At 45.5% G+C, this 18,604-nt stretch overlaps 1 protein-coding gene and 1 non-coding gene across 2 annotated transcripts; both read right to left on the bottom strand.

The window, feature by feature from the left end:
• Nucleotides 1-2,595: 2,595 nt before the first annotated feature.
• On the bottom strand, nt 2,596-10,630 carry LOC123389897 (melanoma-associated antigen D2-like). Its single transcript, XM_045072771.1, has 13 exons — nt 10,625-10,630; nt 9,216-9,248; nt 8,348-8,839; nt 7,432-7,740; nt 7,242-7,305; nt 6,907-6,986; nt 6,254-6,348; nt 5,474-5,553; nt 5,338-5,380; nt 4,948-5,010; nt 3,742-3,860; nt 2,925-3,342; nt 2,596-2,731 (listed from the first exon to the last, which is right to left on the bottom strand). The coding sequence occupies exons 1-12, from the start codon at nt 10,628-10,630 to the stop codon at nt 2,933-2,935; spliced, it is 1,794 nt and encodes a 597-aa protein (XP_044928706.1). The 3' UTR covers nt 2,596-2,731; nt 2,925-2,932.
• Nucleotides 4,036-4,167, bottom strand: LOC123389898. The gene has a single exon (XR_006604580.1). It is a non-coding gene; the product is annotated as a small nucleolar RNA SNORA11 (small nucleolar RNA).
• Nucleotides 10,631-18,604: the final 7,974 nt, after the last annotated feature.

Here is an 18,604-nt window from a genome sequence, read left to right as displayed (position 1 = left end):
CCCAGCTTGTGCATGCTCTCTCTGGTTCTCTCTGACAAATAAATAAAAATCTTTTAAAAAAATTTTTTAAAAATATTAAAACAACAAGAGTTGTTCGTCAAATAGCTATAAAGTTAAATGTTAATAGCTTTTTATAATTTTTAAACTTTTAACTTACACATTTTAGTCACCACTAATCCTGTATTTAATAAAAAAAATATTTTTATGTATAAAGCACAAGTATAAAATTATTAATATATATATACAATATATGTGGTATCAAAATTTAATGAATTGCTATTCATGCAATAGCAATTAGGACAAAAAATTCTAAAAACCCTTCTTAAGGAGTGATAATGAAAAACAGGGAGAAAAAGGAGAAACTGCTCTAGGAGGTCTTCCATCTCTTAGCCAAGGGGAAGACATACAATATAATCCAGACTTATTTGGAATTTAATATGTACTGAAACAAAGAATGAAAAATTGTGGGAATTCATTCATTGCAGTAATGGCCTCCAAGCTGACAACTGGCAAAAATATGAACTGGAGTCTATCTCCATTTCCTCTTCCCTGCTCTGGTCACTACCCACTTGCCTGGAAACCAGACTTCATCTCTTCCCCCCTGCCCTACATGCCTTCAGTCCTTACATTTGGGAAAGGAATAAGCCAACCTCTTGTCCTCTCAAATTCTAGGCCTTGCATTAAGGGAGAAGAGATGGAGAGCCCTGCAAGCCCCAGTGATCTCAGAAAGAAGTGGAAAGAGTGAAGTTCTCCCGTGACTATGATATACCCTTATCTCTATCAAGCACTATTAACTTAATTATTCGAATTATAATCCCCAAGTTACTTACCAGCTCCCATCACTGCCCCCCATTCCATTTTCAAATGGACATTACCTGAGAATCTGAGGGGGGGCCCTGGACACAAATATCCATCCACTAGAGTTCTTCCTAAGCCTAAGCTGTCCCTGACTTTGTCTACCTCTTCCAGGTACTACCCAGCTCCCAAGGAAACCAGGGTCTATGAACTCAATGGAAGAACCTCTGCTTTCTGTGAAGAACACCTCAAGTACAAAAGCAAGTCTGGATTCATGGCCATAGGCAAGGAGCTGCCTTGCTCTAAATGGAAGTGGTGAGGTTTTTGTAAATGGAAGTGGTGAGGTTTTTGTTTGTTTGGGTTTTTTTTTTTTTTTAGATCTTTAATTGCCTAGTCTATAGGAGGTAAGAGGCAGCTATTTCTAGGTCCCCCATAAGATTCTTTCCCAGTGATTAGGGGTCTGGTATTGGAGGATTAGATGCTGGGGGCTTCCTGGAGAAAAAGGTCCAGGGGAACACTCCCCAAAATAGGGTGAAGGTCAATCTCTGATCACCTGCAGGCCCTATGTCTTAGTGGGCAGTGTAGCTGAGAGGACACCTTCAACCACACAAGTATACTTTGGCATCTGGTTCCAAATGTTCCTCTCTACCCAACTCCTACCACCATCCTTGGTGATTTCACTGTCCACATGGATAACCCAACCAACACCTTGGCACCCCAGGCTATTGACCCTTCATCTCCAGAAAATGCCATCTTCTCTCCCCTTTACACACCCAGTCCTTGGACCTTACACCACTCAGAGTTCTCTCCACTCAGTCCTCTTAAATACAATTGTCCCACTGTTTGACCATATGACTAGTCCCCCAGATCATCTTTCCAGTTTTCTCAACACTCCTTCCCAGATCCCTAGAACACTGCCAGACATACAGCAGGTACTTGGTATATTTACTTAACATTCTGCCCTGTTCAGACTTCACTGAGACTCCTGCCCATAAACTCCTAGTCTCCCAATTCATCACACAATTTCCTCATCTGCCTCCCCAAGCCTGCCTGGGTCCCATGATCTATCTCTTCCACTATTCTGTGTATCTACTAGGTCAGATACTATGCACACAGTAATGAAGATGCAGACCCACATACTCAGTGCCCTCAATCTAATTACCTTATTTCAGAACCAAATTCTTGGGATAAATTAATTCATCTTCTTGATTCCAAGATTGCTGGCACCTTACTATGGGGGAAAGGTCTCCCAAAAATCAAGAGCTCCATCCTATATTGGAGCATCCCCTCTGCTTGACATCTTTCCGCAGTCCCCCTTTCCAAATCCTTTCTGGATAGTCCCTTCTCCCAGGCCTTACCCCTCCCACCTCCTCAAGGCTACCTGATTTAGTCTTTGACATCTCCCTTTTTATTGGCTTCTGCCTGCTAAAGCATTTCTCTCCTTTCCCAAGAAAATCATCTTTTGTTCCTGTATCTCCCATTAGCTACCTCTCTCTCCTCCCATTCTCATCAAAATTTTCTCAAAAACTGAAGTCTGTATTTGATGTCCAGTTTCTGGACAAACATGTCTGTTTCTGCTTGATTTGCCCCCCTCAGGGCTCTTCAAAGTGTGTCCTCTGTGCTTAGAATCTTCATGACTCCCCACCCTACTGCAATGCTGCCTACATTGCAGACTAGAGATTGTGGACCAAGCTATCCCAGAAAGATGCTAATGTTGCTCCCCTGAATCTAGTAAACACAGATTTATTTTTAAATGTGATACCAAAATATGACAGCCCACCAAAAAAAAGAGCAATAAACTCAGAAATGGCAAATAGATTTAATGTAGAATATCAATTTCAATTGATGGATAGTGGCTGCCTAGAGGTGCTGTGTTGAGTAGGCTTCTGAGGATGCACCCTGGCTTGAAGAGATAAACTGCTGGGATTAGGAATATCTGAAAACACAAGTAAAAGAAATGTAAAAAGTCAACTGAGAGTCACCGAAAGGGAAGGAAACAAAATGCCAAGAGTGGGGTTTTCCCACATGCTCCCATATGGTCCTGCAAACCTTGGCCTTCCTATAACCAGCCAGTTCCTTACCCCACCCCCTATAAGCCCCAGCTGTCCCAACCCAGTCTAAGTAGATACCTGAAATCTCACTTATAGGAGAAACCACAGGCACCAGAGCTGCCACTTGTGCTGGCACCTGCTCCACTGAGGCCCGCAAAAAGCCCAAACGTGAGAGTGGCGGTCAGGCTGGCACTGGCACTGAAGCCACCACTGGCACTAGTACTGGCACTAGCCCCAGAGCTAGCACCACCACTCTCTTGGCCTTTGGCTTTAGCTTCAGCTCCTGCCTGGATCCGGGCTTTGGCCCAGGGTCCAATATCAGCTTCGTCCCAGTTGCAGGGCCCAGCAGCATTTTCAGAGCCAAGCCCAATGCCCATTCGAGCTCTGATCTCAGCTCTCGCCTTGGCTTCAGCTGCAGCCTCAGCAGCAGCCTTCATATCTGCTTCCATTGCCTCTCGGTACTGAGCTGCCCATTCTTTGGGATCCTTCTTTTGTACCTAAAAACAGAAATAACCACCATCAGAAGGATCAGAATCCAAGAACTGAGCACCCTAACTGTATGCCAGGCACCATGCTTCATGCTCTACACAACAGTAATTAATATAATAAATACTACTAATAGTTATGTACTTTATTCCATCCCTGTTCTGATACTTATTAGCTCTGGGACCTTGGACATGTTACCTAACAACCTCTCTGAGCCCGATTGTTCTAATCTGGTCTAGGGAATGGATGTGCTAGTTGTACCAAATCAGCTAAACATTTGGCCCAGAAGCAGAGGCTTCAGAATGTTCACATGTGAGCCGCAAGTGGCTCTATGCACAGCCCATGCCCTAGGCAGCAGCACCACCCATACTACTCTTGCTATACCAAGCTTGGGAAGCTATCCAATTACCCTTGCAGGCAAACTTGAGGACTTTTTTCATCTTGCTGGTCTCATAGTAGGAGCGCAGGCCCCAGAAGAACTCATACTCAGGCGGATTGCTATTAGGGACTCTGGCATAGTCCAAGTACCTTGAAAAGAGAAGTTAAAAGCCTTTGTGTCTAAAACACACCATAGCCCACCCATGTATGGACTGGATAGGTTCTAAGTGGCAACCTCTCCCACTAAGTACTTAGCTTTTCTTCCAATATTGAGCCCTGTCCCATTGGTCTTGTCCAGAAGCCATCTGGAGGTGCGGGGTGGGACATGTGTAGGCTACATGTTCATAAGAAGGCTACAAAGTTTTGTGCCCCTTGTCACAATGAAACCCAGATTCTTTTGGGGGCTGTTATAAACAGAAGAGCCATTTGTTTAGGTCCCCAGCTCTGAGCACACCCTACCACTGGGGAGTGTCCATGACCTGGTGAGCCCTGCGACAATCTACCATAGAAAATGACTGTAAAGGGAAGAAATAGTCCACCAAGAGTAGCGTACTTTGTGCATATTTCTGACTGCATGCATGGGGAGTGTGTGGCATGTGCTAAGGATAAAGGGTACGGTAGGCCCTGACCAGAAAGTCAGGAGGCCTCCATGACCAAATTGGACCCTTACCAGCCAGGGCCATAATCATACTTCCACTCTCTGAGACCCAGGTCCCTCAACTAAAAGTGGGGATGGGATGGCAGTATCTATTCTGCGCCGTAGTTACAAAAATGAAATGAGATACACAAGTCAAGTCCCCAGTACAGTACCTGGCTGCCTAAATCTGTCACTCTACAACGTTTCTTTATGGAGATTAATTTCTATAAAACCCTGGTTGGCATGGTAAAAAAAAATCCTAGGCATTGGGGCCAGGATCTAAATATAACTCTCCCATTTGCTACCTATGTAGCTATTTACTTGAGCAAATTACTTCACTGCTCTGAACCTCAGTTTACTAATATGGACGACACTGGTGATGACAATCCCTACCTTGAAAAACTGCCCCAAAAGCGTATGTGAAAGTACATGTAGGTCAGGAAATGTGCCCTCCTGTTCCCTCTCACTACGTCAGGAATAAGCTACCTACCACCTGCGCACGCGCACACACACACACACACACACACACACCCATAGGTTAATTACTCAGTTCTGAAATAAGCAAAACACATGGAATACACCATCATGACACATACTTACTTCTGCTTCACAAACTCATCAGTAATAAGCTTCTTCACATCCCCAAAAAGTGAGTGATGTATCCTGACAGCAGAAAAAGAAAAATCCATCAATTTATCAGTCAATCAATCAATCATATTCAATCAATCACTTCCCAGATGTATACAGACACATTTTCAACATGGAAAAGAAGTTACCAGCACAAGAGGAAAACTCCATAGAAGCCCAAGAGATAGTGAGACAGGGGGAAAAGTTTGGGACCATTTCCCCATCCAACTAGGTTGGAACCCTGGACCCTTTACCAGCACCCCCACCCATTCCACCAGACCACCAGACTGATGCAATCCTGGAACCATCCTTTCTTTCCAAATGACAACACGGACAGCAAGCACTGAGAGAGCCCAATCATACCCAGGGCGCAGCCCCAGCTTGCGCAGCACCTCCCAGATGACAGCTGCAAGAGGAGGCAAGAGGAGACAGGGACAGAAAATGAGCATGTAGACTTCCAACTGTGGCCACCCATTCAGCTGCATGCCTACCCACTCACCCTCACTGGACCGATTTCCATTCATAAAGATGATGCTAAGAAGCACCATGAGGAGACCTAGCTTTGGTGAATCCTTAGTCCTAGGGAAATAACAGAGTAGAGAAAAGGTTTATGTCCAGCAGCCATCTTCAAAAAACACACCAGCCAGATCACTAGGCTATCCTTTCCCAGATTCCTGAGACATGACAGAATTCTGCCTAGTCTATGCTTCAAGCTCTATGTGACCCTGAGCAAAGCACTTAGACTCTTGAGTCTCTGTCTCCTATAGAGTAGAATGGGAAAATCCAATCCTCCACCCCAGGTTGCCAAGAGGTTGGAAGGATGCCTGTCAACCTAGGACAACCCAGGGACCCAGCCAATGTGAGTCCCTTCTTTTCTCTGCTAGACCCCCTCTACCCCAAGAGAATTCTAGACAAAGCCCCAGTGATTCTGCTGTCCTTCAAGCATCATGATTCACCCACACCAGGGAGCCCTTCCTTGAGAAGCATTCTACCAAAGCCAGTAGAAAGAGACATGCAATACATGTCTGCTTTCCTGGGAAGTTTCTGAAGAAACAGAAAACAGGAAGAATGCACTGCTCCAAGATGCTATACCCTTCAGTCAATCATAATAAAGCACTATTAGCATGTGCAGGGCTCCAACTATGTGACAGAACTGGAACAGGGGCTTTTTAAGTCCTGTCTTCCTACCTCTCCAAGGGACCATGGGGAGAGATGACAGGAATGGGGTAGTGCCATAGACAAAAGCAGAGTCTCCCACCCCAGCTCTTTCCCAGCTTACGTTCCCAGTATGCCTGCATCAGTGGGCTCTAAGGTGCTGAGAAGAATGTACAAGTGGTCATTCTTATCGATTTCCTTCAACTGAATCCCAAACACCTAGGATGGGGAAAACAGCTTGTTAAGATCACAAATTCAGCTTCCTGAGCATCCCACAGCTCCCATGTACTTAGGTGTGTATGGGTGTGGATGCAGGTGTGGTTGTGAGTGTGTGTTGTGGGAGGGGAGGTTGGTAAGTGAGATAATGTAGATAAACCTAAGTGGTTGGCTCACAGCAAACAGGTAAGAAATCTACTGTTGTTCTCAGCATCATCTCTGTGATTTGTGGAAATCTAAGGAGACAGAGAATGGGGAATGAAAGAAGACGAGAGCATGTAAAATGCATTATAGGACATCTCCAGCAGCAGACAAAAGCAGGACTAAGTCGGGTGGCTTGGGTCCTAGCTGTGCTTTTAGGAGACTTGCTATGTGACCCTGGACTAGTCTATGTCCCTCCTTAGGCACTCTGGTTATGGGGAGGCCCCTTCCTGTCTATCTATTCACACAGTGATAGGGCTGAATTAGTGAGTCTCTGTGGTCCCACCCCAGAACAGACATGTACACTTGGTCAGTTCGATGCTTCCCCACTGCATCCATCCCCCATGGCTGCCCCTTCACCTTCTCCAAGGAATAGCCTGCTCGTTCAATGATTTCAGGGTACACATCAGTGTATTCTTTGATGATGTCCTTCAGCATGTCTGCAAGGGGAGAGTGTTGCAAGCACCTGAGCTCAAGGGAAGCCAGGTGGCCCCAAATCCAAGCTAAAGACCCTCTGCAAACCCTGCTGTGGGTGGCACAAACAGGTTCTGAAGTAATGAACAGAGATGCTAGCACTACCAAATTAGAACTCTGGGAGTACAAAGGTAGGAGCATAAGGGCAAGGAATGTCCTCAGCACATGGGAAAGAGGGCAGCGGAGGGCACAGCTTAGGGGGAGGGTTAGCAGGACTCTACCTGAGCGTTTGATGGGAATCTTTGTCTGGTCTTTAACCAAGAGATACTTCACCAAATCATTTGCCTGGAAAAGGGAAAAAAAGGTAGAAAGATCAAAATATGTTTTGCAGAAACATTTGAGAAGAAGACAGAAAAGACAGGCAATGAAGTAAATAAGGCAGGGCAGAATGGAGAAAAACAGGGTTCTTACCCTCCCCTGCAAAAGGGCCACATCTCGAGGTGGTGGTGCTTCAGGCTCTTGGGATGACTGGAGCTTGGCAGCTCGACGGCGAGCCTTGCCCCTACGGGCCTTAGGTGACCTCAGGGAGAGCAAAGCTCTCCGGGCCCAAGCAGCCAACCGAGTCCTTGATGCCCTGCGGGCCCAAAAGGCTATGGGGCCCCTTGAAGCCCTGCGGGCCATTGAGGCCATTAGGGCCTTTGAGACCCTTCGGCCAGCTGCGGTTTCAGAAGCTTGACTCTGATCACTGTTTCCATCGTCTTCGCCATTCAGATGTTTCACCTGCATCAACGGAGAGGAAGTTCAATATTGTCAAATGGAGCAGGTGGTCCTTTTCCCTCATCTTATCTCTTCTAGAAGGCCCATTAATCCCACCCCTAGAGTAACACCTTAACTAGACACTGGCCACGTTGAGTCTTGGCTTTGTTTTTCACTGATTCCCATGCAGGAATTTCATCTCTCTACCAGGCCTGGAGCAACCTAAGGCTGGGGCCCAAGGATTCTCCTCTTCCTATGTCCACCACTGACTCTGCTTGTACCACCCTGGAAAAGTCACCCCACTTCTCTGGGACTCAGCTTCCTTTTCTATAAAAACTGGATTACTTTCAGGATTTAATGAAATAATCTATATGAATGCGTCTAGCTCAAGGTCTAACACATGGTAGCTACTATGGAAATATAAACCGCTTTATTTTCACATTGCAGCTACGTGGACTATCTCAATTCTCTATAAGTCTGTGAACTCTGCAGAGAGAAAGTACATCACATGCCTCTTGTTGTTCCTTCCCACCAGCCTTAACCAGCACAGGGAACTTTCTAAATGTTTGCAGAACAAATGAACCAACTGAAAGAAGCAGAAAGAAAAGACTGGTGATTATAGAGGTCTTACCTTTCTGGCTTTCTTGGCCTTGACCTTGGGCCGAGTATCCTGATTCTCCTGAACCTGAGCAGCTGCACCCTCAGGCTTAGGTTCATCTGCCAAAGCCTGAGAGGCAGGAGCCTCAGTATCCAGGGCCTTTGTAACCACCTTCGTATCAGCCACACAGCTGACCTTTTTGGTCTCAGTGGCAGGCATTGTCACAGGCTGAGGGTCAGCACTCTGCATCTTGGTGTCAGCTGCTGGACTCTTCTTTTCAACTGCCAGAACCTGGGTATCAGTCAGCTTAGTGGTAGGTGAGGCCTGAGTGGCAGCTGCCTTCTGAGCCTCTGGGGCCTTTGAGACTTCTGTGGCCTTTGAGACTCCTGCAGCATTTGACACCTTCATGGCTTCTGAGACCTCTGGTGCCTTTGAAGTCTTCAGTGTCTCTGAGACCTCCAAGTTCTGAGTCACTGTCAATAGGGTCTGTATCTTCAAGCCACTGTCCTTCTCTGAAGCTTCAGTCTGCATGAGGAAGCAGGAAAGCTCACAGACCTCCCCACCCCTAACTAGGCGAATGGTTCCAATATTCCAGGGCCTCACTCCTCTGACCTATACTAACTCCTCCTTACAGTGTGCTCTGTCCACCTAACCCCAACAAGGCCTCTCCTTCCTCTGAGCAGGTGGTGAGATGGCAAAAGAAGGGCACCTCCCTCCTTCTTTTCTCCATCCTTCATTCCTTCCTACTTTCCTCCCTCCCTCTACTGTGGCGGGGGGAGGGCACCCAGGCAGTTATGTGGGTAAAGAAGGACAAGGATGGGAGGGGTGGGTGCCAAGGAAACTAAGGCAGGAACAGGGGCTGAAGAAAAGTAGCAAGGTAGAGGACAGAAAGAAGCCTTACCTGGAAGCGGGTTGGACCCCTGTAGCTCTCTCGCTTGTGTCAGAACACATGTCTCAAGTTGGCCTGGCGAGCGCTGAGCCTGAGGAGAGAAGGCCTGTGTCAAAGTGGGGTGGAGGGTGGGGCTCCTGATCGTCCTCTCCAGTTCTGCCTGGAAGCTGATCCTCACTTTCCCCAGGGCCCCAATCCCAAAACCCCTCCCCCAGCCCAATGACTCCGTTCTCCAGATTCAATAATCCAAAGCGTCTAGATCCCAATTCTCCGCAGCCGCACCTCTCTTTCCTTCTCCAGGAAGATGTGCCAGCGCGGGCAGCTCTAGGGACCCCGCCCCCGTTTTCAGTAGTGAAAACCCCCCCACCCAGCCGCAGGCCAACAATGCGCATGCGCGTTCGCTGCAGGGCCCACCTCAACCCGCCCCGCTCTCCCAGAACAAGCTTTCTTTTGATGTCCACCGTGCACATGCGCATTCGGTAGCTGCCCGTCTCTACGCCGTCTTTTCTACACGCCCCTTCTTAGCGAATCCACAGTGCGCATGCGCAGGGGCCCGGACTCAGTCCACCACCCCCTTCAACACACTCCCTGCTCCAGGTCCGCAGTACCAATTCAGTCCCGCCCCTCCCCTACATGGCTCCCTCTAAAATACTTCGCGCAGTGTCTGGCGGTCTTGGCCCCTCCCCTCCTTACACCCACCCCAAATCCACACTACAGCCCGGTCCCGCCCTTTTTCACAACACGCCCCCCTCCAGCCTGTGGCAAAGCGCATCTTGGTTCCCGCCCCTTCTTTAATACACCCCCCCCCCTCAAATCAGAAGGGAGCCAGTGATTCCATCTTGGGCTCAGCCAAACCAGGGTTCAGCCCCCCCCCTTCCCATCCGGATGGATCCGGTATGATCCGGTCCCTAACAGCAGTTTTTCTCCAGATCCAAAGGGTGGGGGCCGATCCCTACTGGGCTGTGATCCAGAGCCGGCCCCGCAGCTCACCTCCTCCTAATTTTCAGAGTGCGTCCACTCTCCAAGCCCCTCCAAAACTCCTAGACTGCCCTCCCGCTCCAGACCGGAAGTGGCCCCGCCCCTTTCCGCCTCCTAGGGGGCCTCGGTTGCAGAACGCCAGTCTTGCCCTTCCCCCCCCTCTCTGCTACTTATTCCTTATCGCCCGTATTCCCTCTGCCTTGCTCCCTGCTCCCCTCGCATTATCTATTTTACCTCACAGAATTGCTTATTCTCCTTCCTTACATCCTCCCGTGTACCTGTGCAACCCTTTCCCTAGCACTCCTTAACCCTTCTCTGCATTCTCTATTTTTCTGTCTCTGGATTCCACTTTTCCTCAGTATTCCCCCTCACCCCTCCCAGTCCGCCACCCACGAACTTGGTTCCTCTCCTCCCACCACTAGTCTCTGATTCCCAGTCGTTACCGCCATGCTACCCTATGTAGTCCTCAGCCTACATCCGCGCTCCAGGTCATCTCTCCCTCAGCTGCAGTGGTGCAGTAAGTATTGCCCACCTGCCTGGCTATAGGTTGGAGGGGACTGAAATCACTGTCTGGCTGCCAGGAAACCCAAATCTCAACGCCCTCCACCTTGTCCTCGAGCAAGTCCGGGATGATGTCTGCCCTCTCCGCAATCCCTCTCGAAGTCTCAGCCTCCAGGACTAGAGCTGCAGCCAGCCCCAGCCCAGCCCCTTTCCGCAGCCCCCTGCCACCCCCCTCCTTCCTTGGGGGTGGGGCAATGGGGGCCCTGCTCAGGGCTGTCTGACGCCAAAGCCCATGTTTATGCCACGGTACCAGACTCAGTCTGCAGACCTTCCAACTAAAATCATCCTCTCAAAAAGCGATTCATTCATTGAATGTATTTATTTTTCTATCTTTTTTCTGATACAAAGGTAATGTGTTGTGAAAAATTCAAATAATGCAGAATATATAACATACCAATGAAAGGCCACCATTATCTTATTTCCCAGAAATAACCACTACCAACATTTTGATATACATCCCTCTAGATTTTTTCGATTCATATACTAATTATTTGGGTTTTCTCCCCACAAATGGTATCCAACCACCTACTGTTCTGTGACCTGCTTTTTCCCCATTATATATTCTTTTTTTAAAAAGATTTATTTATTTATTGGACAGATCACAAGTAGGCAGAGAGGGAGGAAGGGAAGCAGGCTCCCCGCCAGGCAGAGAGCCTGATGGGAGGCTTGATCCCAGGACTCTGGGATCATGACCTGAGTCAAAGACAGAGGCTTTAATCCACTGAGCCACCCAGGGTGCCCCGCCCATTATATAGTTCTAAACAGCTTTCCATAGTGCACATTTTTCTAACAGATGAATAATTTTTTCTGTATAGATGGCCCATAATTTATTTAACCAGTCCAGGATACCGGATATGGACACTTAGCTTGTTTCTCTTTCTCTGCTTCATGCTTAAAGATGCTTTCCACACTCCTATCTTACAATCCCTATTTTTTCAAGCACTTTTATGACTTCTGTATCTACATTTACATATTTGATTATTCCAAAATCTGTTTTGTAAGTGTTCAGCTTAATTATTTTCCAAAATCACAGTTCTTATCCCTATGTTATTCCCATGTGCGAATCTCTTTTTCCCACTGATGTGAAATGACACCTTTATCACCTAATAAATTTGCATAAGTAATGGGGTCTATTCAAAAGAACAAAATAAGATGAGACAAAAATTGTCATTAGTTATTGAGTAATATGAATGCCGACCTTGGACAACCCAAGGCCATCAAACTAAAAGACCCATAGAAACCATAATAAAATTCAGCACAGCAGTCAGTTACAGAAATTCCAATGCCTTTCTTACACTCAAAAGTAATTCAAATCGTTTGCATCCCCCCCCCCCCCCCCCCCCCCCCCCCCCCCCCCCCCCCCCCCCTACCTCTTCTGTTTTATGAGGTCACCTTTTCTTAGTAAGCTAATAAAACATCAAATTCCCTTCATTTTATAAGATAATTCGTACACACACACACACACACACACATTTCCCACACATTTAAGATAGGCCTCTGTTCTCCTGACTCCTCTCTTCTCTGAATTGTTGCTCCCTCCAAGTTTCTATCAGTTGTCACTTTCTTGCCTCCTTCGGTTCCCTTCCCCATCCACAGGGCTTTATTTCATGCTAGACACAGCTCCTCCTTGTCTTCCAGCTCTAGTACCCAAATTCTCATTGCTTCTAAATCCCCCTAGCCAGCCTTGAATACCAAAGATAAGGACGTTGGCCTTGATCTTGAGAGCACTGAGAGGTTTTTTTGAAGGGTCTTAGGTTTTGATCCAATGCAGATTTGTGTTTTAGAGACAATTACCCTAGCTGCCTAATCCCATCAGGAGTATAGGATTAGATGTCTACCTGGAAAGAGGGTGAGTAGTCATCTAGGTAAGCAATGATCGTGGTTTGGCCTAGCCTCATAGTGGTAGGAATGGAGGGTAGTGAGAAATAATTAAATTCGAATATATTCAAGAAGTAAAAAAAAGCCAAAAGACTATGAATAATTGGGTGTGGGGACAGGGGTGAGAAGGAGCGAAGTATCAAAGGGCACTCTTAGGGATCTGATTTGAGCGACCAAACTGTGTCAATGGTAACCCCATTTCACTGAGATATGGAATACTAACAGAGGGGAACTAGGCTTGCTATGCGAGATACCTGTGGGACATCCCAGAAGAAATATTCCACAGGCAGTTGAATATAACATGCCTGACGCTTAGGAAAGAGGTCTGGACTGAAGTTACAGCCCACCCCCCCCCCTGCCCCCCACGTACCCCCCCCCCCCCCCCCCCCCCCCCCCCCCCCCCCCCCCCCCCCCCTGCTCCTAGAAGTCATGCAGTTATATAAATGGGGTCTTTCCAAGCTAGCACTTTTAGCACCTGAGAAGCCTGTGCATCCCTAGAAGAGATGGGGCTCAGGAAGAGCCCTGGCGACCAGCCGGAGTGACTATAGCATAGGTGGGGGCAAAACCGAGCCCAGGAGGAGCCGGTTGGTAGTGACCAAAGACGATAGGGAAAAAAGCAGGAGAATGTAGTGTCACAAAACCAAGTGCAAAGATTATTTCAAAAGGAGGAAGGGGTCAATATTGTTGAATGCTATCAAGAGGTCGAGAAAATATATGGTTTTCACTTATTTGTGGAGCATCCCAAATAGCATGGGAGGACATGGGGAGTTCGAGAGGAGAAGGGAATTGGGGGAAATTGGAAGGGGAGGTGAATCATGAGAGAGGACTATGGATTCTGAAAAAACAATCTGAGGGGTTTGAAGTGGGGGGTGGGAGGTTGGGGTACCAGGTGGTGGGTTATTATCGAGGGCACGGATGCATGGCTGCACTGGGTGTGGTGAAAAAAATAATGAATACTGTTATGCTGAAAATAAATTAATTAATTTTAAAAAAGAAAGTCCTGAAAAAAAATGTCTAGGGTTTAGAAACAATCAGGTGGTAGTGGTCTCTGGTGACCTTGGCGAGGATAATTTCAGTACAGACATTTGTGGCATTCTTATCTTTTCCTTGAGTAATAAAACTCTTGCGTTTTGCTGGGTACACAACCTCCTTGAATAAAGGCATGCCATGAAGACTAGGGTTAAATTCTAAGGATAGTGGAGCAGTAAACCTAAAAAGAACCTGGGTTGTTTTAACAATTTCACCAGTGCACTTCATACTGGCTTTGGACTGCCTTACCCTCTAGATTCTTTTGGGTGGCGGTTATTTATTTGATTTCAAATACATATATGTCTTATTTAAGCCATTTTTACTTGGCCGTCTATGCCCATGCAGTAGCTTCTTGATTACAGTGAGCTGAGATTTCTGAGGTATTACAAGGCAATGAGTATAAACTACTCTTTCAAGAAATCCCTGAGCCTGATTTGAATTAAGTTCTCCCAAAATTCTAACCCTAATTAGGTTGTTCTTCAGCCTTTTTCTGTTGTTTTTCTGAACACCACCTATATTCCAACCCAAACGACGAAACACTCACTGTTTACCAGATAAGCCCTGCTTTCTCTTGCTTAGGAGCCTTTTGTACAATTTCTTACCCACAAGAACACCCTCTGTTACATATCCTATGTTACAACTTCCACATTTTAAATTCCAGAAACATTTCAGTCCTAGTTGTGGCCTTTGGGTTAATCCTGGAATAACTTTAAAGGAATACACAGTTTTGAACAAGCTTAGGATTTGGGAGATTAATGGATTCAAGTTCAGGGGACACTCAAGCAAAATCTCAGTTTTAAGTCCATTGGTGAGGCATTCCACAAGATTTATGAAGCCAAACTTCCCCAGTCCACTCTCAATACCACCATCTTCCTAAACCTAATACAATAGTCACACCCTTACCTTATGACCTGGGAGAATCAGGAGGACCGCAGAAGAAACTTATCAGAAGAGAAAAACAAATTCATTCACAATCTTTACCCTTTGAGCAGAGGGATTTCTTTTCAACCTGCTCCTTGTGAACACTTGGGATATTTTGATCTTTGGCACCTACCATAACAAACTGATTGATCCAAGGTCACTGAAGTCCCAGACCAAAAGTTTACATGCAGACAACACCATCAGCAGGTCAAAATACGTGAGATCATAATGGGTCCTACATTATCAATAGGTGACACAAGGGGACAAAGGTGAAAAGGTGAGTTATTACCAGCAGCTCTGTTCAGGAGGATAAGGAAAGCAGGCACGGCTAAAGATGGCTTAGTCGCAGAACATCAGAGAGGCGTGAAACGTGCCTATCTCCAGGAACATCTAAGATTTCAAATCACTGAGGATTTAATTGGAAACCCAGAATATCCTCCTAACCACCAACACTTCTCCTAACACCGTATTTTCCTTTCCCAAACTATCCAAAAATAAGTACCTCTTAATTTTGCAAAAATTTTGGAAAATTTAGAGATAAGTCGGTGGAAGTAGGTGGCAAAGGTTTGCTTTCCAGGGATACCTATCATGTCTCGTAGTTCATCTACATCTGCATAGTCTAGCAATCAGCTTAAAACTGGACCATCAGGACTTTCCTGTTCTTCATACTTTTTTTTATCAGTCTATTTCCCCATCAACTAGGAAAGGCCTACTATAGATCCCTCTCCTGGTCCCCACTCCTCATGCTGTTGGGCCCTTATCTGTCCTTTCGCCTCTGGAGGAGGCAAGTCTTCTATTTTCGATTTCAGATTCTACCTATGTCCCCTATCATGAGCTGATGGTGTGAAATGTATCTGTGCTCTTCCTTTTATGTGCAGGACAAATCTATTTTGTAATACTCTAGAAAGTACTGGCAGACAGAAAGCCATATACCCACAATCACAATGACCTCATTTTTGTTAAACCAAGGACAGATTTCCCATAGATGAGGAAAAACTGGCTACCCCCTTTTGGACTAATTCTTTTTCCCCCGCTCTTTGCACATTGAGTCCTCGTTCTCAGCACAAGTCTGGTGAAGCAGGTTCAGGCCCACCCCCCCCCCCCCCCCACGGCCATTCAATAGTCATGAGCACCAACCTCCCCTGCATTGTTTAAACATTGATATTCCTCTTTTTTTGTTCTTGCTTAATTTATAACTTGAAAAAATATAGCCTCCCTCCTATTATTCCCATCCATTTTTGACAGATAATTTCAACTACCACACATTTTAGTACAAGGATATTAGGGTCACTACCCTCCCCCTGCCCCATTCAATGACTCACTTGTCAAGTTTTTATCTTTCCTTTACATGTTCAGGTTATTAACATTTACCATTCTGTTCTGCAGCCCACAACCATGTCTTTTATGTTTTGTCCCCAGGTTGGCTCTAACACCCTGAAAACCAATAAATAAACATTTGCGTTATCATGACTATGTAAATATTTTTCAAAACCCAGCTGCTTGGGTACTGGAGCCAAGAATACACTTCCTTCTTTACAAGTCCCAAAGACACAGGTCTTTGAGCCTCTCAAAGAAGATTTCTACTATCAAGGTAGAAGAGAGTCTCCCTTATGTTCTGTCAGTGGCTTTAACTCATTGTTATTACTTATTTTGCTTATATATGGACCATGATTTTCTCAGTTATACATTACACACACACACACACACAACACACACACACCACACACACACACACTTTCTAATAGACTTTCCTTTTCCCTTGAGTCATTTGCCTTTATCATATTCATTTTCATTCCAACAAATATTTTTTGAATGTTTCACTATGTACCATACACTTGGTTGTAGATGCTGAGGTTACACAGTGGTGAAGATAGACATTCTTGCTCTCAAGAGCAAATATTCTAGTGAGAGCAAGAGAGACGAAAAACCATAATCAGATAAAGAAGTAAAAACTATATAATAAGTTAAAATTGTGGTAGGTGCTATGGGGGGGGGGGGTGTTAATAAATCATGGTGGTAAAAAGAATGTGGAATGCCAGGGAGGGTGGGAGATTATTGTAGTTTTAAATAGGTTGGTCAGAGAAAAACCCAACTGAAAAGGTCAAATATGAGCAAAGACTTGCATAACATGAGAGAGCTAACCAAGAGGACACCTGAGGAAAGAACATTTCAAATGAAAGAACAGTCAGTGTAAAGGCCCTGGAACAGGACAGTGTCTACATTTTTTCCTCCTGCCTGACATTTTTACTTGAGAGCATAAAGGTCAAAGTTGCTAGAGTGAAGACAGACGAGAGGGAAGTAATATGAGGGTGATAGATAACAGGGCTTAATGTGTATCAGGTCCTGTAAGCCACAGTGGATCCTACAGGAGACTTTTGAGCAGAGGTAGGTGAGGATCTGACTTTGGTTTTATGAGGATCCCTTAGGCTATTCGGAATACAATAAGGGTGGTGGTGGAGAGGCGGGGTTTGTGGTTGCAGGGAAGATGACAAAGGGAGAAGGCAAGAATGGGTGAGGAGGCTACAGTAATCCCTTGGGGGGGAGGTAACCACTTCCTGGTTGCACTTTTTTTTTTTTTTTTTTTTTTTGTTCAATGGGGGCATCTGTTCTGGAAGTCCTTCAGTTTTGGAAAATTAACTTCTAATAGTGTTTTTTGAACTATTCTTCTTTCATTTTTTCTGTTTCTATCTAGAACTTCTATTATTCAGATGTTGAAAACTGCTGATCTCTATCTCTCTATAAAATTTCCTCTCTCATACCTTGTGTTTCTTTGTTTTTTGTTTTTGTTTTTGTTTTTTGTCCCCCCACATTCTGGGAACCTTCCCTCAATTTATTTCACAGTCCTGTCGACTTTTTTTTTTATTTCAACAACTGATTTTCCGTTTCTTTTTTAAATTTTTTAATTTTTTTATAAATATATAATATATTTGTATCCCCAGGGGTACAGGTCTGTGAATCGCCAGGTTTACACACTTCACCGCACCTCACCAAAGCACATACCCTCCCCAATGTCCATAACCACACCCCCTTTCTCCCAACCCCCCTCCCCCAGCAAACCCTCAGTTTGTTTTGTGAGATTAAGAGTCACTTAAGGTGATTTTCCGTTTCTAAGGAGTCTTTCTTTTCTCTGATTGTTTCCTATTTTGTGGTATCTAGCTCTTGTTTTATTCATGCTGTATCTTCTTGAATTTTACTGAGAATATTATCATTTTTTCCCTGCAGTTCTTTCTTGTTTCCAAAATTCCCAAATTGCTCTGGGATCAGTTGTTTTATTTGTTTACTTTAGTTTTTTTCTTCCATGCTGAAGGTTCATTTTTAATTTGCTTGAGCGACCCCTTGGGGTTATCTATTCGTTAGTTAAGAGATAGGACTGGTAGCTGGTTCTTGTTGTACAAGCAGGGGCTGTTTTTCTAATGGGGCTCTCCTCCCTGAGGAAATTCTGACAGGAAACAAAACTTTGTGTGAAACTTGGAGAGGTATAAACGGACAGGCTATGAGTGGTCCAATATCAAATGGGGAGGAGGCTTTGTTCTCCGTGGCACCTAATGCCATAGGACTAGTCGGAGTGTTCCCTACGGAGTTGTGTAAAAGGAGGTTAGAGATTTTGCATGAAGCTAAGTACTGGAAGCCGTATGTTCTCTACAGGGGTGGGAAAGGGCAGGGAGACAGGGGTTTTGGCTGATATTGACATCCCATGTGGCAGACCTTCCAGGTAATCTTTTTATCATCTCTACTTCTCACTGTCATCCTCAATTATACCATGCAGACACAGGGTCCAGAGCATCTCCCAGGTTCCCTATACGTGACTAATGCCCTACCAACTCAGCATCTCCCCAGACTTCCTCCATTTACTAAGTCCGCCAGAGGGACAGGGAGCTTCCCCCATACTTTCATTTCAGTGCTGGTCTAATGGCACACTCTAGTCCTAGCAGTTTAATATTTACCTGAACACTAATCTTTATTGTTCCAAGCATTCTACAAAAATACTCAGTGTCATCTTATATCTTTATTACAACTTGACCACAATCTTATGA

The sequence above is a fragment of the Mustela putorius genome, unplaced genomic scaffold, assembly GCF_011764305.1.
Source record: "Mustela putorius furo isolate JIRA1106 unplaced genomic scaffold, ASM1176430v1.1 tig00004067_pilon_pilon_pilon, whole genome shotgun sequence".
NCBI lineage: Eukaryota > Metazoa > Chordata > Mammalia > Carnivora > Mustelidae > Mustela > Mustela putorius.
This window is presented reverse-complemented; position numbering and strand designations above follow the sequence as displayed.

Bases quoted from the DNA above. Each gene is read 5' to 3' on its own strand.
- LOC123389897 (XM_045072771.1), bottom strand. The intron at 7,741-8,347 runs GTAAGACCTCTA...CCGTTGATGCAG, and splicing joins AGGCCAAGAAAGCCAGAAAG to GTGAAACATCTGAATGGCGA. The intron at 7,306-7,431 runs GTAAGAACCCTG...TCCCTTTTCCAG, and splicing joins TGGCCCTTTTGCAGGGGAGG to GCAAATGATTTGGTGAAGTA.